The sequence below is a fragment of the Apostichopus japonicus genome, chromosome 9 (assembly GCF_037975245.1).
Source record: "Apostichopus japonicus isolate 1M-3 chromosome 9, ASM3797524v1, whole genome shotgun sequence".
NCBI lineage: Eukaryota > Metazoa > Echinodermata > Holothuroidea > Aspidochirotida > Stichopodidae > Apostichopus > Apostichopus japonicus.
In genome coordinates, this window is record NC_092569.1 from 9,753,023 (window position 1) to 9,776,236 (window position 23,214).

General features: G+C 37.0%; 1 protein-coding gene across 3 annotated transcripts in view; it reads left to right on the forward strand.

The window, feature by feature from the left end:
• The first annotated feature begins 291 nt into the window (after window positions 1-291).
• Window positions 292-23,214, forward strand: part of LOC139974515 (E3 ubiquitin-protein ligase MIB1-like) — a 226,763-nt gene continuing 203,840 nt past the window's right edge. For all 3 annotated transcript variants that reach the window (XR_011795499.1, XR_011795500.1, XM_071981715.1), the window contains exons 1-9: window positions 292-834; window positions 1,880-2,051; window positions 3,392-3,626; window positions 5,322-5,388; window positions 7,193-7,326; window positions 9,018-9,094; window positions 12,041-12,224; window positions 13,097-13,238; window positions 15,365-15,498. Coding sequence is in view for 1 of the 3 variants with exons in the window: in XM_071981715.1 (XP_071837816.1) it covers window positions 585-834; window positions 1,880-2,051; window positions 3,392-3,626; window positions 5,322-5,388; window positions 7,193-7,326; window positions 9,018-9,094; window positions 12,041-12,224; window positions 13,097-13,238; window positions 15,365-15,498 (1,395 nt within the window). In the remaining 2 variants the exon portion in view is untranslated. The remainder of the gene's footprint in view (window positions 835-1,879; window positions 2,052-3,391; window positions 3,627-5,321; window positions 5,389-7,192; window positions 7,327-9,017; window positions 9,095-12,040; window positions 12,225-13,096; window positions 13,239-15,364; window positions 15,499-23,214) is intronic.

Sequence of the window (23,214 nt, forward strand, 5' to 3'; positions counted from 1 at the left end):
AATTTCGTGGAATAATCTTTCTTCTCCGATATCAAATTTGCCTCAATGAATCCCTCGCCATTCCTGTAGGAATTTCAAAATGAAAATGACCATCAGATTATCAGTAGTCGTAATGCTTCTATCGATATGTACGGTATTCATAGCATGCTTTTAGCACGCATACCTCAAAACCACAGCTACTGACAGTTGTAGTCGGTATTGCATGATTGTGCTACCGTCTGAAGAATGTGACTTACGAAGCTTCGTCATGTCCAAAAGCGAATAAAAACTGAATTATCAATGATATGTAACCCCATTTGCAATTACAACTCAATCTGACTTAGTTTTATATTATCTTTATAAATGTAGTTAACATTCGATAACTTTCTCTAGTTGACAGACACAATTTACATACCTGCCAGCAATGTCGCGGATTTGCATTGTTTGCTTGACCTTGGTCGCCTTTATTTGAACTTGCTTGAAGTCGCCTATTCAAATTTACAGCCTGAGTAATACGCTAGGCAAATGCTGTCTATCTGTCTCTCTTCGTGGCTACACAAGCTCGTGAAGGTTGGGAACAGTTTTCTCCTTTTCACTCAAAAGATATGCCAAACAGGACTGGTGCTGCTGCTGCCAACAGAACTGGCAGACACATAATGGAGGGTGTTGGTGCAAAAGTTGTACGAGGACCCGACTGGAAATGGGGTAAACAAGACGGTGGTGAAGGCCATGTCGGTACAGTGCGAAGTTTTGAGTCACCCGAAGAAGTAGTTGTTGTGTGGGCCAATGGCACTGCTGCCAACTACCGTTGTGCAGGATTTTATGACTTGAGGATTCTCGACAGTGCCCCTACAGGTTAATAATAAAGAGCTTTTCCTAAGTCTAACTCACAGAGCTGTAATTTGTTCTTTTGTTTGTTATTGATTGTCCTAACACTTATTTACTGTTGCACTGACAGAAGCTACACTAACGAGTTACACTACAGTAGGCCCAGCCTAACTTATTAATAGTATGCTAGTGGTACCAATTTCGTAGGGTCCTTTTTAAACAAAGTATTGACCACTGATCACATTTTTCCGTTAAAATGTCAGAATCTCATGAATACATGATGTAGATATCCTTACCACCATTAATATCACGCAACAAAAAGAATGTGCAGTTGATAAATAGGCCTATTTCCTGGCATTTTGAATTGGGCAATATCTGTTGAGAAGACACATCAAATTCCATATCCTATGAACATTTGCATGAAAACATAATTGGATATAAGTAATGTAAGGTTCATTGTATACAAAACATATGTTTTTGAGGCTTGTGCTGTTTGCGAAACACACAGGCCTCTACCAAGACCAGAATGGCATAATTTTATGGAGTTTTCAATGACGTTTGGGCCAACCAGGCTGGATACGCAAGCACAAAAATAAAAAGAGACATTTAAACAAGGATGCATGCGTCTGTGATTTCTGTTTCATAAACGAGTGGTAAAATCCTCAGTTCTAGAGAATTTCATGCATTTTTGATATTGAAATTACTATACATGTATCATTTGAAGACTAGATGTAAACCATTTGAAGTTAACAGAATGGCATGTTTTAAAGTAGGCCTACTGTATAGGGGACCAAGGTCTAAAGTATTTGATTGCAGCAATATTTGATCTGTTTGGATAACATTGTTAGCACTTTGCAGATTGGATACAGAATTTCACTGTGGCCTATAAGATCAATTTCATGACTACCCTCTGTTTTAGATCATGATGCAAATTTAGTAATTACAAAAAAATTAACTTTTAGTGATCGCCAATTGTCATGCTAATTTAGGAGGGGTTGGATTTTAATTGTTGGTAATGTGTTTTCACACTTGATATAATGTTTCATAAATGATTTCTTTCTTGGTACTGTAGGTATTAAGCATGATGGGACTATGTGTGACTTCTGCAGAATGCAACCCATTTACGGAATCAGATGGAAATGTGCGGAATGCCCAAACTATGACTTGTGTTCCATTTGTTACCATGGAGACAAGCATCACCTGAGACATCGTTTCTATCGCATCACCACCCCAAACAGTGAAAGGTACAGTACACTGTGTGTGGAATACAATGGTAGAGAATTGACTGGCTGACTGTACAGTACTGTCTATGTCTTTAATAATTATAGGTTTGACACAAGAATGGGAAAGTACAGTACCGTAGCAGACTCTGTGTTCTTGTTAGTGAACTTTAGTTCATTTAAAGGCATTGAAGACTCGCCCCAAACCGTGTGCCGCCATCTGAAAAAGTTAAGTTTCTGTTGCTTGCAAGTGAAGTTTTTTTCTTGTCGCTACAAAATGCAGACAGGAGTGAAACGTGATACCTTGTTATCTTTATCTAGACCTGAGATGTCCATCGCTGCTATGTACACTGTTGTGGGTATTGATCGTAGCTGCATGTATTGGCTGTACACTAGTGTCTAATTACCGATGGTAGCAAGCTGTGTGTGTATTTTCATCGATGGTGGTGTCTAACACTTCTGTTGCACCTCATTCGAAACTAGGTCAGATTACCAGCATGAGACATTTCTTTGTGCACGAGTCTTGAATGCCTTTAACCAATCAGAACATCAAGTTCACTACAGTTTCATTGATCATCACATAATAATCTGATCCTCTGTAAGATTTCTAGATTACTTTTTCAGGCTAATGAATGGTTGCATCCTACAAGCTCGTCTCTCGGGAGGATTTGTTGTATATCATGTGAAAACTGCTATGCAAAGTACATTAAGTTCTATACTAGGAGTCTAGGTGTAATGCATTGCACTAGGTGCATTACACTAGGTGTTATGCAATTGTAATTTACAATCTTGCAGTTTGTTGTTCACATGATCCTTAGTAGTTGTGGTGGTTTATGACCAATTCTGAGAATTGCTACACAACATGTGAGATTGTGATCACTAAAATGTACCATGCTAGCATACTGTGTTTCCAAGAATTGGAAGAACTACAATGCAAACTTCTTATTCCAAAGTGCTGTCTTTGAAGCATTGTTTGAAGCATTGTTTGAAGCGTCTTCCAATTAAATACTCTATAATACAGCATACGTAATAATAGTCAGTCTCAGATCATAAACCTTTTTTTAACTGTTCATCATTTCATGATATCATCTAATACTCCTGTACAGGAGTGGAAACTGTGCTCGATTATATCCTTTGGCATATTCAAACAGACAAATGTCATTTAATTATGGAAATAAAATGTTTGAAATCCCTTCCCAGATTGCAGGGTCCAATATAATCATGGTAATTTATAATGACGATGTTAAGAGCAAATTACTTTTTCATTGACCTCAGCTACCATTCTATACCATGTCATGTGTTTCTTTTAAACCCTCTAGTTAGAGGATGTCTTTATTTATTGATTTCAATTATCTTCTATGCAGAGTCGCAATGGAGCCTAGAAGAAAAAGTAAAAAGATAATGTCGAGGGGGATCTTCCCTGGTGCCAGAATTGTTAGAGGTGTTGATTGGGAATGGGAGGACCAAGACGGGGGTAACGGACGAAGAGGGAGGGTCGCAGATGTACAGGACTGGAGCGCCCTCAGTCCCAGGAGTGCTGCGTACATCATTTGGGACAACGGCTCAAAGAACCTGTATAGGCTTGGATACGAAGGAATGGTAAAATGGAATAGGTTTCTTTGAATAATGTAAACCTATTTGAAGCTGTTTGAGATGATTCCCAGATTTAAGAGGATATGCTTAGCTTTTCGTTGTTATGACTCACTTCATTTTAAGGGTCGAGTCAATTCCATCAAGTTTCTTGACTTAAGTCTGTCTCTATGGGGAACAAGTTCACAGGCAGTTTGTTTGTGTCACTACATTTTTTAAATCTAGTTTCCGTAGCGACGACTTGCTACAACATTGGTTCTTGCCTATGATAATGATTGGATGGTATTGTATTGAATAATAATAATATTGAAGCTTTTTTAAAGTCCTGGGGTGAAGTAATCTGAATGGCATTGTAGAAATATCACAATTATAAATGAGGAAAAGCCAGACTTAAAAAGAAATCTGTTCATCTGAGAATGACGGTTACAACTGTCTATAAACTCATAACGGGGGGAGATTCTAAGGAACAGAGCCAAACTTATTCCAAGTTTTGTTTACCTGTAGAATTACTGTTTAGTCAGGGAGTTGAGCAGTTGGAGTGATAAGAAAACGGTTGCTAGGGGTAGATATATGTCCTCACATGCTTCATTAGTTCAGTGTGGATGACTGATTAATTTACATACTGGACTTGAGGTGTAAACCCATTGTAGATATATATGCAAACTTTGCAAGGCAGTCTTTTACTGTAGGTGAAGTCCTAAAACTTGAAAATCACTCTTTGAGCTGTGGTGGATACAGCTGTTGTACAATACTGTAGCAGTGGCTGTATCATCATTCAGTGTATATGGTGCATATGGATAGAGCTAATGATGGATTCTACTTGATTAAATGTCAAAATTTATTTCTTATAGAGAAGCAAATTCCACCATCATCATAAGCATATTTAATAGAAAACTTCTTATTCTGTATGGAAGAAGATATGATTTTATCGACAAGAAGGGGATGTGGTTAAAGTTGAATGTTTATTGAAACCAGTATAAATATCAAAAAAAAAAATTATTGAAAGGAGTAAAAAAGTGGGCGAATCCAAATATGACATTCTGGCACCTCTGTGTAAAGTGTTAATGTGTTCACTTCTTTATTTAATTGCATTGCTTGGTTTTTCTGATAGTTGGTCTTCCCAGTGCGGATTCTAAAGACTGACGTTTTCATATGATATCATTTTTGGCATTGTCTTTATTTGCCATTACTGTTTATTTCCACTTTGAAAATGTGGGGGGGCTGAGGTTTGGGTTGGATACCTCAGTTGATAGAGCACTGCACTCTTATTCCCTTTCTTACTTTATAGAATCACTTTCTAGTTGTCAGTTGCTTGCTCTCTCAAAACCAATCAAAAGTGGCTAAGATACTGTAGAGCAAGAAGTCAATTTCCCCCAAATTTACTCTAAACACAGAGAGTGATTAGAAGCAAGGTAGCAGTCATGAACCTGTGCAAATATTGAAACAATGAATTGATGAAACTGTATAATCGTCTTTTAGGTATAATTATGTAGTTCACAGAGGTGTGAAAATAACCTTCTGAGCATTGTTATACTTAGCAATTAATGACACTGTTAAGAACAAATTGAAAGTGAGTTTACTTGAAGGAACTCAAAGCATATCTTTGTCACCTGGCAATAACTACACTGTGAATAGAACACTAATAATGTACTGTTGTAGTCAGATCTGTTACATCCTTCATATGGTCTGTTCTTGTTTTAACAGAGTGACCTTAAGGTGGTGAGTGATGCCAAGGGTGGAACGTTTTATCGAGATCACCTCCCAGTCTTAGGTAAGTGTGATGTATATTGTTAATTAGATGTAACAAACAAACATTGCCTGACAAAATTTATCCTGGTCTAACTCTTCATTAGGAGATGTTCAGTTTGATGGTGCTAGGTAACCCAAAACAATACTCTATGATTGGTTGTGTCAGCTTGCTATCTCCAAACAGTTGTTAAGCACATCAAGTAAACAAAGCCGAACATTTTAGTGTCATTGTATCATATGGAAGCCTGTCTACTAGTTAAGTCGATGTGAGTCCATAATAATTCCATGTTTTCTGAAAAGTTCTCCCAATTTATGCAACAATTTGGAGCATTTGCATATCTAATCTACAGCTTGAGACCAACTAGTTTCGAATATGACCAAAACAATCTGAAATATTGATTATCTGAACATGGTTGAGATCACAAAGCCTCACATTGTTTCCATACTGCAACCCTCAGCTGTGTCGCAGTATACAGTATGTCAAAATCATATGATATTGTTACGGTACTTCAAATCAATGTTGATGGACACACTGAGCAAAATGTTGTATTTATAGATAGTTTTGTGTCGAAAATAACAGAAGTGGGACATTAAACCCTGTTTTAATTTTTGTATTAGTTGTTTCTATTATTTCTTGACTCTTTCAGACAGCTTTACAAATGTCCTCTTGTCTTGTCTCTATCCTGTGACATTTTTGTTCTCCACAAAAGATTAAAGTCTCAATACCTGTTTGTTGATGAATTTCGGAAAACAAACTTCCGAAGTAGATTCAATATTTCATATTCTAAATGCACTCTGACCAGGTGGGTTTAATGTAGAAAAGCTAACCGTCGTAAACAAAACAGAGAGATTTGATTAGCATGATCTGTTGGGTGGGGCTTGCAAATTTTGATTGAAGTTTGTAGAATCTACAGACTTGTTAAAAAATCTGGCGAATTTTAATCAGCTCAAAATTTTAACAACAGATAACTCAATAAAAATAATGAATATTGAAATGAAAATTGCATAGAACGGTGTCATTTTCAATAAGCTTTTAGTGCAGTAAGCTGGAAAGGTCGAAGTTTAAATTTGGCAAACAAGTGCTGAGACTTTAAGCATGACTGTTTATAGGTCAAAGGTCAAGTGTTGTAAGCCAGCTTCTTTATGATTCTGTCTTAATCATATTCATGTCATCTTTATCTTGCTTCTGTTGGAGTTGAGTGCTTGTTAATACCTTTGAAAGAAGAATATAAACTAAGCTTATAAAGTGAAATGGTGTCAAAGGTCATTTGAAATAAAGTCCAAAATATCTAGAACTGTTTAGCCTGATAATGTCAGCAGATTCTGTTTGAGCTATAGAAGACGCAGTTCCACTTCCACCTATCCACATGATTGCTCACATTTACAAAAGTTCTGGGAAAATTTTCTCTGAGATGCAGTTGACTGAAACAGTTCTTGAACTACAAAATATTCCTGATGACATTCTATCCTCATGTGTGAATTCACTTTTGAGTATTTGCACATTATTGCTTTCAAATTCTCTAATTACATAATTTGTTCGTAGTACAATGTGTGTAGTATTGGAATGCCAACTTCAATGCAAATGTTTGTCAGTTACTTGGCAAAGTGAAGATTGAAATTCATAGCAGTAAATTTACGGTAAAGTCTATAACATTATTACATGGATATTCATAATGCCAAAGTTGTGTAAAAGATTTGCTCCTTATCAATGTTTATATTGTTTGTATTTCAGCGGCCATCGCTCTAGAGTTAGAATGTGATGTTGCAATAGTGTATAGTAAACTTGTTATCAGTGATACACACTTTGTCCTTCAATTGTCTTACAGGAGAGCCAACATCCGGCAGTAGAGGTGCCAGTGGGACCTTCCAGATTAATGACAAAGTCCACGTAGATTTAGACCTAGAGATTGTCCAATCACTTCAACACGGCCACGGAGGCTGGACTGATGGAATGTTTGAAGTAAGTTTTAGTCCATCCATTCCACAGCTGGTATGGTAACATAATAATGCATCTTGCAGTTCGATTTGTGTTTGTTCAGCAATTTACTAACATGCCTCGGGCAGTTTCTTTCTTCCAATTGTTAAGGTCTGCTTCACTGTCTGATGGATGCTAGAGAACTGAGATGTCATGCATCATAGTTTCCCAAATTCACAAACCATGTCGGTGCTTTATTCTAGTAAACCACCGACATATTAGCGAGTATTATGTGTGTGTAAACTGATATTACATAGTTTGCAGTTTAGTTTGTATCTGCTCAGAAGTATACTAATTGTCTGTGTTTGCAAATTCTTTCTTTTCAGTGATTGAGGTTTTCCTAACTGTCAGTTAGATCATAAAACAACTCTTGAGTGCCAATTGCTGATTGTCGGTGACTCACAATTTCCCCAAAGTTTTGATAAACCAGTTTTCTATAATTGGTTCTACTACCATGTAGCAAGAATAGATTGTATAAATGTCATTAGTTTTCCAAGTGTTATTTTAATATCTTGGAGGACATGCTAGGCTCACATCTATTTCAGTGTATAGTCATGCCAAAGGCTTCATTCAGGATCAGCTAAAATATCTGTGTAAACCTTAGCTGGAATTCTTGTACATTATTGTGCACACTTCAGAAGAGGAATATGGAGGCGAGGTTGGCTTCCCTCAATTCTCGCTAGATTGAAAACAATATGCAATACTTAATACGGTCTAAAAGCAAGTGCAAAGAACTGGGCTGGTTGGTGAAATGTTGCGTTGGTTTTTGTATTGCATATATCTTCTACCGTATGGTTTGCGATATGCCTTTCTGGTAAACTTCAGTGATTGGTTGTCACAAAAGGCTGCCAAACAATGTGTTGCACATGATACTACTAGACATGACTCCAGGCAGTGGGAATGATCATGAAGAGAAAAACACATGCCTTTTAGTTTGGAAAATATTTGTCAGAAAAAAAAATGGATTATTTCGGGGGGTTATCTTTATTTCTCCACCTCCTGAGGTTAAGGTCTTGCAACTGTCAAGTTTTTTGTTCATTCCTTCATTCAGCAGTTCGTCCGTTCATCCATTCGTCCGTATGTTGGTTCTTCTTTATTCCAGTATAAATTTACGGAGAAAGAAATGGTCATGATTCCTGTTCTGATTTCTACTTTATTTAACGAGATGAATAATGGAAAACTGAAAAAAAATTGAAAGAACAAAGAAATGTATGGTCAGAACAGGATTCAAACCAGTGACTAGTGAACTCCCTTCCCTGCCGTTTTTCTGGGGTTTTATCGAATGAAACTTGGGGTGATCCCTGGTTACAACGTATACCAGGTACTGTGGCTTCTGACTGGCACCCCAGCAAAGGAATGGCTATATAGGGATCACCACCAACTAAGTGATGGATAGCTTACAGTAGTTGGTAGAGTGTTGGGCTTGTAACCCAGAGGTGATAGGTTCAACTCACGTTTCTAGGCATAAATTTCATCGCTCTAATCCATTCTTTAATATTTCTATGAATATCCCCCAAAAATTGTAATAACTTTGTGGGAGTGGCAGTCACTGAAGTTGTTTCCTACCTTATAATCACAATTTTTGGTGTATTTGTCATGGTATATCCCAAAGGAAATTTAAGACTGTTCAACATCATACAAAAAAATCTAAGTTAGTTTTATTTTTTCCCCCACAGACCCTTGGAGTGACTGGCACCGTTGTTGGTATTGATGAAGACCATGATGTGGTAGTTGCTTACCCGAGTGGTAACAGGCAAGATAAACATATTTAAGATATTACAAATATTATTTTAATTTTATTAAAAGCAGATCAGTGTAATTTTGACATATAAACCACATTACCCTAGTGTACTTTCCATCTGGTCTGCTCATTAAGTATGTTCCTCTATATACGTAGAGTGAAGTAGCCAATTTTAACCGAAGATTTGCAAGATGGAGGTAGTTTGTATTAATTACTTTGTGGCATATATATAAATCCAGCCCAGAGGTTTATATGCAAATTAGGTTTGGGGTAAGTACACCTGGTTTAGCACTTTTAAAGAACTATGATAAGTGCTGACACTAAATATTGTTTAATGATGGTACATTTTGATGGAATTTTTGTGGTGTGATATCACTGCATTATCATCACCACAGTTGATCCATAGATGGTGTATACTGGGTCGTCCCGATGACAGCCCTAAATGCTCTCTTTACGACAGTACAAGCTGAATTGTCCATGTCAACTTGCTGTAGTATTGTCATACTATAAAAACTTTCCCACATTGCTTTATTTTTGATGGAGAATGAAATGAAGGGAAATAGATTTTTAAATGTATCAATCCTGTGTTGCAACATTTGAGTATCCATCGAGTACGAAAAAAAAAAAAAAACAGACATTTGTAGACAGCCTATAGGGAACAATGTGCTGAAGTTACCTGTCCACAGCTGCAATATTTACTGGCACAACTTGAAGCAGCATTTTGCGTTTTGTCACCGTTTCCATTTTTTTGACAAGTCCATCAAGTTTTTTTACATATATTTAATCACAAAACAGCAAACTTAAGATATTAGCCAAGTTTTTTCCCTGCCAAAAGCTTTAATTGGCGAGTAATTAAGGACATTTGCAGATAATGAGAAAAGTGTCGTCCGGCAAATTACACATTTAATATTAATCGCACACAGTTCCCCCAACCCACTAGTTTGAATTCAACCAATCAGAGATGCAGGTTTAGTGATGAGCCGTTGCCAAAAATAGATTCAAAACGTCATGTTCGTAACTTGGTACAACCAGCGAGCTGGACTCTAACAGCTCCCTGGTACAACTGCCATAGACAATCTACACAAATCAATCATGGTTGTATTGGCCAATGACGTTCGTAGCTTTTAAATATTCATATGATAGGCAAGGTTTATTTGGATCCCAACGGAAAATATCTTGGAGAAAAAGAAAGTTGAAAGTTGTAAATTTTTCGACTTTTATGCCACCATTTGAAGTAAGATTTGAATAGATAGGCTAGTTATGTACGTCGTTATGGCATCGTGGAATCAGTGAGGTTGAGAAAAACCATAGATAAGGATGCAAAATGCTGCTTTAACTTACTTACCTAACTTCAAGTTCAAGTAAATATGTGAATTCATCTATCAGTTTTGTGATAATTTAAACTCCCATTCTACTGTGACACAGGTTCTGTCATCCACAGTACCCACGCTACAGTGTGCAGTTTAATCGTTACGTAATATTTAGTGTTAACACGGGTTCAAAAATCGGGAACCGGGTACCCGGCGGCCGTTCCCCGTCGGGTATCCGGGTACCTGGGTACCCGGAAAAAATTGTTTACCCTCGTGTATCACGATTTTCAAGAAATTACATATTGGATGCTGTAATAAATGCATTATATTCTCTACTGACAATGTTTTCATGTTCAAATACGTAGGTGTAAGATAAGGTATAAAACCTCCCTCAATAATTATTATTTGCTTCTGTTTCTTTCATTAACTTGTTAATAAATTAATTATTTAATTATATTTAGCATTACTACTAACATCGCACTGCCGCCGCTGCTTATGCTAGCTCGTGCACGTCTATTGGATCAAACCATATAAATATCCAATTTAGCTCTTAAACAGTTTCTAATACTACTACTATCTATTATGCAGGCCCAGGGTTTGCATTAGCCGCGAGATTGCGCGATTCGGGCAATTTGATCGCATTTGGAATAAACGATTAGTAAAAAGCCACTTGCGATTACTATTTTTTAGTTATCCCGTCTATAATCCATAAACATCGCGTAAAATTCCTTGTCAGCCTTTCCTTCTTTGAAATAAACGAATGAATAAATAATACTTTCTTCCACATGGTAGCCTAACACCACACTAAGTAAATGAGAAATCTAGCTAAGCCTAACCATCTGTTTATTTGCTGGAGTTGTGACGCAGTTATAAGACATCCATGGAATACTTTCGTTATTGCTGTTACGTTCGACCACGTGGTAGCCTAACAACACACTAAGTCAATGGGAAATCAGCCTAACCATCGGTTTGCAATTTTTTTTTTTAAACAATCACACAGCGTATGATTCAGGTAATAAATTAGGAACTGGGTAGTATCGCGTCGAGCGGGCCCCTTCGTTATTGCTGTTATCTTCGACCACATTGTAGCCTAACACCACACTAAGTCAATGGGAAATCTGGCTTACCTTCGGTTTGCCAATTTTTTTTTTTTTTAAATCACACTTTGCTTAGGATTCGGGTAATAAATTAGGAACCGGGTAGTATCGCGTCGGGCGGGTACCCGGGTACCCGGATAACCCGTGCAAACACTAGTAATATTGGGTCTTGACAGGTTTGTTGAATAACACAGTATGACCCAGTTTGATGATAAGGGCGTGCACACCAAAATCCCCTCCAGGGAAAGTAATTTACCCGGTATCGCATTGCAAAATACTATGCAAAATTGGGCAAATTGCTATACAAGTGTAAAGATGTATATGGAAGGTTTCTGTTCACAGGAAACCATAGTATTGTTTTTGTAAGGGAACGTTCACAGTCTTCAAGACGGCGATACAGAATGCAAACTACTACTACTTAGATGGACTTTTAAGTACTCCCTGCCCTCAGTATCTTCCATAACAATAGCTGTGTGTCATCTTAAATGACAATAGAGGGAAGAATGATCAACTATATTTACAATTCCTTGTTCTCTTTTGTACATGTGTAGATGGACTTTTAATCCAGCTGTACTCACTAAAGTCCCTGACAGTACAGGTGCAGAGGGAGGCGAGGAGGACGCCTCGGGTGTGTCTCAGTTTCAAGTCGGTGATTACGTCCAGATCTGTAGCGACCTAGAGAGGATCAAGAGCTTACAGAGGGGCCACGGAGAGTGGGCTGAAGCTATGCTGCCGGTAAGGACAGAGCATGCCAACAGGAAGTGTGGTGATGGTTGATGTGGGCTAATTTATATTTAATCCCTGTTTATATACTTTGTAGTGAGAGTATATGACAAATGATTTTTGGTTATTCTTCTGTACTTTAAACATGTAACATGAGACAGCACTTCATCTTAACTCAGTTGCTTAAGCTCTTACTTCAGATGCAAGCTTTTTAGAATCTTGTTAAACCCATGTGACTTCCCAAAATAATCTTTTAGATCTGCATTCATGCAAGATTTTGCATTGCCATTTACAACATTTGAGCACATTCATTCTAACATTCTAAAAATTTATGCAATTTATAAGACAGTTAGTCTAATACTCGTCTGCTCGTCAAAAATATGATGATTATTTGCCAAACACTGATATCGTCGGACTTTTCAAAAAGTCAGAATTTGTCAACCTAATGAAGGTGTATCACAGACTTGCAATTTTTTCCTTTCAAAAAAACTTATGTTCCTGAAATCAAACTGGGAATGTTAATATCATGTTATGATTAGTGTTGCTTAAAGATGATTTCTGTGGAAAATTTTAGAGTCAAATGAAGAAACTCTTCTACTTACTTTTGTCAAGTGTAACATCCTCAATCAAATATGTGACATGGCCGTTATAAATAAGCTGGCGTAGACTCTTAGAATATAAATATTTGAAGTAGTTTAAGACATTTTGACAGGGATATCTTCTTTTCAATTAAGAATTTTTAAATATTCATAAAGAAAATGAAGTCTGTAAAGCGTTGATGTTTAACAGTAGTTACGTAGTGTTTTATGAATGTCTTATTAAGGATGTACATGCTTGTATTTGCCACCAATATGATGTTATTTCTCTTGTTACTTCTGTACTAGACCCTCGGTAAAATTGGAAGAGTACTACAAATATACCACGACAACGATTTGAAAGTGGAGGTTGGCTCAACGTCCTGGACATACAACCCAGCAGCCGTGACGAAGGTTGCTTCAGACACGGCTGCCCTAGGCAACTCATCTGGTAAGAAATGGGTGTATCCTTCACAGATGTTTTTACCCGTTTTATAAATCGGTAGTCTCTTTGCCAGAAGACTGTTCATTTATTTTTTGGTGAGTGAGGGAAATTAAATGTGTGTGTGTATATCTATTACTGATTGAGAGTAGCCTTAGGGGTGTGAACAATGTGTCATTAATGTTTATCTACGATCTCAGAGGGCAGTGAGTACTAACAGTCTCGATTAGTGGAAGATCGGCTTTGACACCAACGAGATGAAGGACAGGATTGAGAAATTTTTAGGGTTAGACTGGGCCGGTTTATAGATTTAGTCGGTGAGTAAATAATTAGTATCTAGAATAAAGTCAAAGATGCACCAGGGGATAATGGACTATGACTGTGACTTAAAGGGCTTTAGGAAAGTCAGTTCAGGGTGAATGGTAAAGAGATTATGCAATAATAGATAGATATATAGATATGTGTATCGATATGTATATAGATATGTTTTTATATAGATATGTATATAGATATGTTTTTCTCCACACCTTTCTGTCTTTGTCTATTTCCAGTTTATTCCCTACCCCTTCCTTTAATCCTCTCTTTGTCCCTCCACTGTTTATCCCCTACCTCTCTTCTTCCCCTGTTGCTTTCTTCTCTCCATCCCTTGTCTACTAATTCCCTTACATGTATCTCATTGTGTTCACCGTGCTCATTAACCTGTCTGTATTCTGTGCGTGTTTTTGTCCCTTCTGTTACTGTAACTTGTCATTTAGCCTCTGAAAAAGATCCTGCTTGGATCGAAACGTCAGGCCAAATTACTTTTACACATTCTATTACACAGGCTCTCTAGTGGATAAGCAGTTTGCTAACAGTTTTACTTTATTTAGATATATAGATATATAGAATATGGTATTTGTATAGCCTCCCCTTCTACATATGCTGAGATGACATAGTTATGCACTAGTGGGCTGGTTAGTAACAAGTCAATATACGAACAAGACAGAAACTTACATATTTAACCTTATGATTAAATCAATGCTATAAGAAAAGATCATGCCCTTTAGATACCTGTTGAATCTATCATATGGATAGGGATAGGAATGGAGTCAATTCCCAAAGCTTCGGCCCACAAAAGGCAAAGGCTTTAATACCAAATTTGGTGCATTCCTGTATACAAAAGTAACATGGTAGCCTTGGTGAGAAACTTCTTAAGGTATTCAGGAGCAGCAATGTGAACACATTATTGGACAAACAGCAAGATTTTCAAATTTAATAATCTTTCACAAGGAGTCAGTGCAACTCTTTCGGGTTCTTGTGGTAACCATTTAGCAACATTGTGATCACATTTATAGGCGACCAACAGGTTTGAAGGTAAATACTATCTTTCACAATGAGCCAGTGCAACACTTTCAAATCGTTAGAGACTGCATCCCTTCTTCCATGGCCGTAAATACCTGTGGCAGCAATATTCCATAGAGATTGTAGTTTTGTAATGATGCTAGCATTAGAACTGTAGTACAGAGAATTGCACATATCGATTCTGTTATTAACGAGTGAAATTATGAGAGTTTTTACAAGATCTCGAGGAAGAAAAGACGTAACCATTGAAAAATCACACATGATCCTGAAACAAGTGGAAATGGTGGTGTTAACCTGTTATTAAAGAGAGGTTATGGTCAATAAGAACACCAAGGTTTACAGATAATGTGCAATTAAACTCATTGAATTAAAGACACAATTTAATACCTGCATTCCAGAGATATATGCTATTAAAATTGATTCGTAATAAATATAAAACTTTGCAAAAATTTCATGCATGATTGATGTGCGAAACATATGGCCTTTCTTGCTTGTAAATGTTTAATACAGTTATTACCAGTGCCTACTTTCATGTGATGTGATTTTGGTGATACCTAAAATCATTTCATGTTTTTGAATATGAAAGTGAAAAGCAATCATATCTTCAGCATAAGCATGAAGTTTGAAACTCTAAAACATCGTTGCCAACACAATCTGACTGTATGTTACTTTGTGGTGGTAAGACATATTGACATATTGATTGGACAAGCCCATAACGATCAGCTAATAAGTTTCGAGTAGAATTTCGCCGAAATATTTCTATAAACACTTCACAAATTTTCTATTTTTTACAGAGAGGCTGTCTGCATTACTTAAGAAGCTCTTTGAGACTCACATTTCGGGAGATATCAACGAGGAGCTGGTAAAGGCCGCGGCTAACGGAGACTCGGCCAAATGTGAAGAAATTCTGCAGCACCCGGAGGCTGATGTAAGTTTCAGATTTAAATCTCTAATTCTCGTGAACCCAGTTGGTTTCAGATTAAAACCTGTATTAAACCAAAGGTAGATGCAGTACCACCACTCCACTGCCCCCACCCGTTTGGATAAAAAACTAAAAATCCTCCCAAGGTGTCTTTACCCCCTGCTATCTTACCGTGAAGAGAGTTACACGCATCACAGACACAACATCTAGGACGTACAGGATTGAAAAATGCCTCTTTTAGGAAAGATGAAAGAACATCAAGCACACATACTCACAAGTGTACAAACTTTGCCAAGAAATATTATCATTAATACAGTTCTTTCTTAATTCCCAAAAGAACCAAACTACCTCCAGTCCTAGAAGTGTCAAACATAATATTCTCTTTCATGTTACAATGCATTGGTTCAGAGCTAACAACATGTCTGTAACAAAGTTTTTTCAAAAAGAAAAACAAATTCAACGGCGATATTTTGGTGATTTGCAGTCCTTGTGACCACGCAGTTGAATGATATTTTCAGGGCAACGTTTTCTTGTAACTTGTTGACAGCCTCGAAGCTGCATTGCGTTAGAATGAAACGTACATTATGTAATGGGGAAAAGAATTTGGAACAGACGGGAGTTTGAGGGCCATTTCACACGGAAACCATCCATGGTAAATTAGAATGAGAGTTTTCATAAGTTATGAATAAGTTAATCAGCGGCTTGGTCGTCACAGCGACTGGGAAACTTCCTGATTGTAATTAAATGTAATTAATTTAGCATGATATAAAGAAGAGAAGTGGAATGATTCAGTATACATATTGCAATATACAAAGATTAAAGACTTTTCACCTCGATATTGAAGAAAAACTCCAGGCCATTGTTTGCTTTTACATTGTCAGTTTAGTGAAACGCCAGAAAGCATGTCGCTCTCATCAGAGTAGTTTTTCCAGTTTGTTGTAATCTGTAAACCTGACCGAAGCCTCAGCTTGTCAAAACTGGTTTGCATTTAGAATGGCTAAACCATGAAACCTTAGGTGTTTTGTTATTGTTGTTGTTGAATACATGTTCTTCTTTTATAACTTTGCCTTTGGTTATAGCCAAGAAGATGACCTTTAAATTTTCAATGGGAACCTAAAATGTGATGGTGTTGACTAAAACATGGCATGATCTTAGCCGTTCTTACTGTAGTTACATACTCTGTCAAGTGATATATATATAGCTGACATTGCTGCTAGATTCAATGCTATTGGACTAAACAGGTCATGTGACAGTTGATTATAGGAGTTTGTCAGTTCAATTATTTTTGTCAACCAAAGGTTGTAGAATCAAGGAAGTTGCATAGAAATGTAATATATCACGAATGCCCAAGTACTGACCTTCCCCCGAGACTTCCATTTGTGTACAAATACATCATTGGGACAGGAAGTATTCCACCATCGACTGGGAAGTAAGCTGAAGTACCGTATTTCATGGATTCTAATAGCCAGGTAAACATGTTTGCATGTCTCTTGTCAATATATGAACTAAAGGATTTATGGTTTATATAATATCTCTTGTCAATATGTGGACTAAATGATTTATAGTATATATACGGACCTGTGCGTGAGTCACACTGGTCTAATTGCCCATTAAACTCCAATTTTGGAACATGTCCAAAGCAAATCGATCAGAAAAAAACAATGCACAATAAGAATTTTGGCTCTCTGTAGACTTGGTGGATAGGTTTATCGATGAACAGCTAGTCGTCTGGGCCACTGGCCAAGTGAGGCCGGCATCCTAGCATATTTGTGAGTTGCTTTGAAATGTTTGTGTGGGGTGCATGGTTTTAAGTGACAGGGCATCTCTGTTTAAATTCATTTCTGATGAAAGGTTAATATCAGTATCAATGTGCAGCGATATATTTAGAAAGTGGTGGAGAAGAAATTAAGGTTTGTCAATTGTGGTCGGTTGTCTTCAGTTTGTCATATAAGAGATACGGGTTGTAAGAACTGTGAGCTATTGGACTAAAATAGATTTGACATGTTCTAGAAGAAATCCTGACACAATAATTCTTCCGATTATTGTGCATGAAATGTAAGATATGGCTATACAAATTAAAAACTGAGGTTTGGTACCAAGTATGGCGTTTTACAGCCGGCGAACTACGTGTGTTGAAATACTTTACTCGTGGGTTAGTGACAGCACGCAGCGCTTACAGTATGCATTAGGATAGTTACGTTGGTAGACGATAATTAATATAGTGGTAAGTACGGTAGGAAGGTCAAGGTTAGTTAAAGAGTAAAGTTGATTTGTGTGGTAGTATCTGTCGTTAGCCATTCATCTGTCTGGAAGAAGATCGCATCACCTTATTACTTTTCAAACACTGGCCTGGTTTTGTACGGCAACTGCTTGTTTGACTGGAAGATCACCTGCCACTCTTCGGTTTATTAACTAGGCCACTTGATGTGTCCTCAATCGACAGAAACACTTTCAACCCCTGTCAACCACAACGTGGCTCGCAAAATGACATGTTATAATTGACATAGTTACATAGCAGTGCTAAATGAAGCTATCTGAGGCTTTTTAACCTGCTTCATTGCTTCCTATGACCTGTCGCATTTAATATGAAATTTAGAAGAGAAACAATGATCTGCATCTTTTAATATCTTCTGTTTTGTGCCCATTATCGCATGATACCACATCAAAGCAGAGAGATATAACATGTTTCCGATCAAATACCACCGTTAATGAATTAATGGTTTTGATGCTAAAATGAGCTGATAAAGTAGCACCATGGATAGAAATTACCTTTTTTAAAGGTATTATTAGTTTAAATAATATAATGAGATGAAAAGTAGGAAATTCAACTAAAAATGCCAACAAATGGAAATGATGAGATTGTGCATCGTTGTACTTGATATGTTTGACTGTTTATGTTAACCTGAGCAACATTTTTGTCTGAGGAAAGCTTTGTCCCTGTAGATTTACCCCATGGTAGCATTGGAGTGCACCATTTGAGGCATCCCATTGTTAATTTCTGAGCTGTACCCCATGGAGAGGTAGCATTAGAGCTTGAGCCTATGACGTCCATGTCTCGGAGAGCAGAAATTGCATAATACCTCTGTGTCATGAGCTCTACCAAATTACACATGAGGCCCTCTTCAAGGTGCTGATGGGTTGTGCAACCATCAAGCAGTCAAACATTTTTTTCTTTATATACACCATAGTGAAAAAAAAAACATTCAATGATGCCATCCCTGCATTTTGACATGTTGCCTGCAGCTTTCCTTGTTTATAATGACTGTACAGTATGTATAGCTCTTTGTACTTATGACTGTTTGTATGACTTGATGTATGACTGTATGTATTAATGACTGTATGTATGACTCTATACATGTTTGAATGACTATGTATGAATGACTATGTATGACTCTATTTATGAAGGACTATGTATGCCTCTATGTATGACTCTATGTATTAATGACTGTTTGTATGACTGTACATGTATTAATGACTGTTTGTATGGCTATATGTATTAATGCATGTATGACTTTGTATTAATGACTATGTATGACTCTATGTATTACTGACTGTATGTATGACTATATATTAATGACTGTATGTATGACTCTTTGTATTAATGAAGTCCAGTATGAATGACTCTATATATTATGACTCTATGTATGACTCTATGTATTAATGACTATATGTATGACTATATGTATTCATGACTGTATGTATGGCTTTATGTATTAATGTATGTATGACTTTGTATTAATGATTGTATACATGAATGACTCTATGTATTAATGACTGCATGTATGACTATGTTTTAATGACTATATGTATGACTCTTTGTATCACTGTATGTATGACTCTATGTTTGAATAACTGCATGACTCTATGTATGACTGTATGCATGACTCTATGTATTAATGACAGTATGTTTGACTCTATGTATGAGTGACTGTATGACTCTCTATATTAATGACTGTGTATTACTATGCATTAATGACTATATGTATGACTCTATGTTTTAATGACTGTATGTATTTACTTGCCCCATCTGTTGTTATTTAACTTGCCCATCTGTAACAGGAGAGTGAAGGATTGTGAAGGACTACTTATGTAGTAATTTTGAGATTTGGTGATGGGTGGGGATGGGAGGGTGGGTGGGGGGTTTGGTAGAAGGGAAAGGAAAGGTTTTGGAAGGCTCAAGCCTCAGTGTAGATTCATAGATGCGTGTGATGTGAACTATAATTGTATAGTTGTGCTTGTTTCTTTGCTAGAAGAGGTCAATCCTTTTTTGCAACATTTAATTTCTGACTCTCAAGAACCTTCTATTATTATGATGATGTATATAGGTTTTTCATTCGTTATTCAAGATAAAAGTAGTAAAGAAGGTATAAGTTGTGTAGTCTGTAAATGGCAATGTAGGTCACCTTGAGACTTCAGGAGGTATGAAATGATTACATCTTACTCATTGCAACAACTGTTAATGACAATCAATTTGAGTGATAACAATGCTATTCAGGATTGCCAACATTTGGTACAGTAGGTCATTAACATATTGAAATGAGGGATTGTATGTCAAAGGTTAGGCCAGAGGGTTCTGTAAAGTGAATTCCTTGATGATTGTTTAATAGCGGTTAGTTAGATCTATGGAGTGTTTACATGTATTGTCAGTTAGGAAGGTCTGCTATCTTAGCTGTCTGATTGCAGAGTCTAGAAAAATATGGGGCCAAGTAACATTCTATGACCTTTTCCGTCAAATGCTGAATGTCATAAATTTACTAATCATGAATGTTATATGGACCAGAGCTGGTTGAATGGTATTATATACATATTTGATTAATATTTGTGTTGCACAAGACAGACTCATCACCTGGTGGGAGTCATCAGTTGAAATTCAGGGCAAGGATACAGTTATTCTACTGCTAAAGGTTAGGCCCTTTAATGGCCCTTTCACATAAGTTAGGGATAATGGTTGTTGTCTTTTTTTCTTTTGGCTAAATATATATGTCTTTATTTCAATGTCCAGTGTCCAACAGTGTCCAATTGGTAGTAGAAAGTTGAAATCATATCTTGATACCAAGTTATAGTCAGGGTGATTAACCTTGGCTTGGATACCAGCGTTTCACAGGGGCCGCTTGGGTATAAAGATTGCCGTACTGTATGCTGTCGCGTGCAAGAAATAAGGGACATGGTATACCCATTTGTGTTATAAAGAGTGTAATTTTTTTTATGTTGATTGATGTTATGACCGCATGACACTTTTCAGTCAGAGTCAGCAAATAAAGGGTATTTAGGTTTGTTGACCTTTGTACTGTTCCTGGTGGCCAGAATCTTCCGGTAGCATTCCAACCGCACATACATTAGTAAATTACCTATGTACAGTAGACTGTGTGAACCCCAAAGGTATTATATATGATTTATACCGTTCACTTTTGGGTGTAGAAGTACTTTGCATTTCAAGCTGTTTGGTATGGGGAGGAAAACAACATGTCATGAATATTCATAAAAACAAATTACAAGTAGACAGTACATCTCCCGCAGAAGAAGTTGAAACCTCAAACATTGCTCAGCCTAGAATGAAATTTATTTAGAGAATTAAGTCATTGGTGTCCAAGAAACTTAATTGTTTGGTTATTACTTGTCATGAAACATTGCATAGGCAGGTATGAATGTAGTGCACGAGGACATGTATGTAAATAGTGTGAAACAGAAGCTAATGTGTATATTTTTTTGTGCATGGCTGTGAAATGTTCAGTTTTGTAAACATGGGCAATAATAGCAATATCATAATTATTGGAACTGTTTCGGTAAAGATGACCAGAACTTTAACTTAGTTTCAATGTGTAAACAAGAAAAAGAAAAGGGAAGGCTCGAGGGGGATTGAGGGATGGGAAGGGGCTTGTAGTTCTACCATGTGAAAATGAATTCATATGAGTAGAGGTCAAAAATTATACAATAACTGAATTTTGGAGAATGAGTACAAACATTGTAGTAATTACATTGGTAGCAACAGAGTACCAGTAAATTGAGTTAGTACATCTACCGTTGCGAGCTGTGCCATTTTTTCCTGAAGGTCTTTGCAAGAGCTATTTAAAATATTTCTCAATCCTCTAATCAGAATAGGAGATTATCTCCGTTGTGAAACCCTGAGTCCAGATTGATCAGTTTCAAAATGTGAGAATTAAAATGTTTCTGTGTCTATGACCAATTACTGATTTATTGAATTGTGGTCATGTTTCTTCTGTTGTCATGGCCAACAAGTATTGTTTTATGGTTCAACGTTAAAGAGAAACTTGCAGGGACATTTCAGTAGTGCTAGAGCCCTGAGGCTTTAACTTTGGGCATGTCTGAGCCGATAATGCGTTCATTCGTTATTCGTCAAATCTAATTTCTAAGAAGACGCTGAAACACTCCACCTTCCTTACACAAACTTTAATGGCTTCATATCAGTAAATGTTAACTGCACATTGTGGCGTTTTGGTACCCGTTGACTCAACCTGGGCCCCTTTTCTGGGACAATTTTAGAGCGAGTGGCATTTAAATTGTATTTACTTAGTGCACCTGGTTTCCTCATTCTCAATGTCAAGGGACCGGCAAAGATATATCTGTATGTCAGCCAAGCTGTTGTTCACTGAAAACATTTATCTGGTTTCTGTTGATTGGAGCAAGGCCTATGTTATCCCTGGGAGAAACCCAGGCCGAGGAAAGCGATTTGCAATGCCGAATATCTTTGCTACGAGGAAGCGCTCGACACCGATCTGATACCACGAGAACATTGGCAGAACCGTGCAGCGGAGTCTCTTGTTTGATATCCTCCTCATATCTTAACTACGTATTATTAAAAGTCTACCACACGTTCAAATGTGCTGGTCTTCTGTCCGATAATTATAACAAAGGAACTGGTGTACTGACAGTGTAAGACTATTGTACCCACTCCATGCAACATTATGGTCTCATTCTGTATGGCTTGCTTGTCTTTGTCTTCTTTCAGACCCAACATCCCACTTATATCCCGCGTAGAGCCCGCATACAGTATATATATATATCCCACCTATATCCCATGTTATATTCATTTCCTTATGCAGTAAGATGGAAAATCTGCTGTTTAATATATATTAGAAAGAAAACCAGTGTGCTTATTGGTTACTATACTCTATATTCAGTTTAATAGTTTTAGTACAGTCTATATCCACATCTTGAACTCATATTTGATCTCTCATTGGTCTGCGATTTTACAAAATACCGAATTATTACTCAAAAAAAAAGATTGCCATTTGATAGAACTATGTGGATATGTTTGTTTTTGCCCCCCACCCGTTGGCCATAACAATTTATAGTGGGATGGTTAAAAAAGGACACATATCAGGTGCATATATGAATTGGTGTATGATAGGATAAGCAGGCCTAGTGTTATTTTTGACCTACAGTTGGTTGTCATTAAAACTCAGTGATTATCAAAGAATTTCATTATTTAATTTTAATTATCAGTTTACAAAGTTTAGTAACTATTGTGAAATAGGAAAGGGCTGGTTTTAATGTTTCTACGAAAATTGCTTTTTTCTTAGCACTCATTAAAACTTCAAGTATTTTAGAGTTTTTGTCAAGTATAGACATAGGTAGTCATTGGTAGTCATTGACTACCATGGACTAGGCTGCAAGTACAGTACTTAAGTGGATCTTGACACACATAGTATCTTGATTCGTTATCTCTTTGTTTAATAATTGTTAAACCTAGAGTAGCTGAAA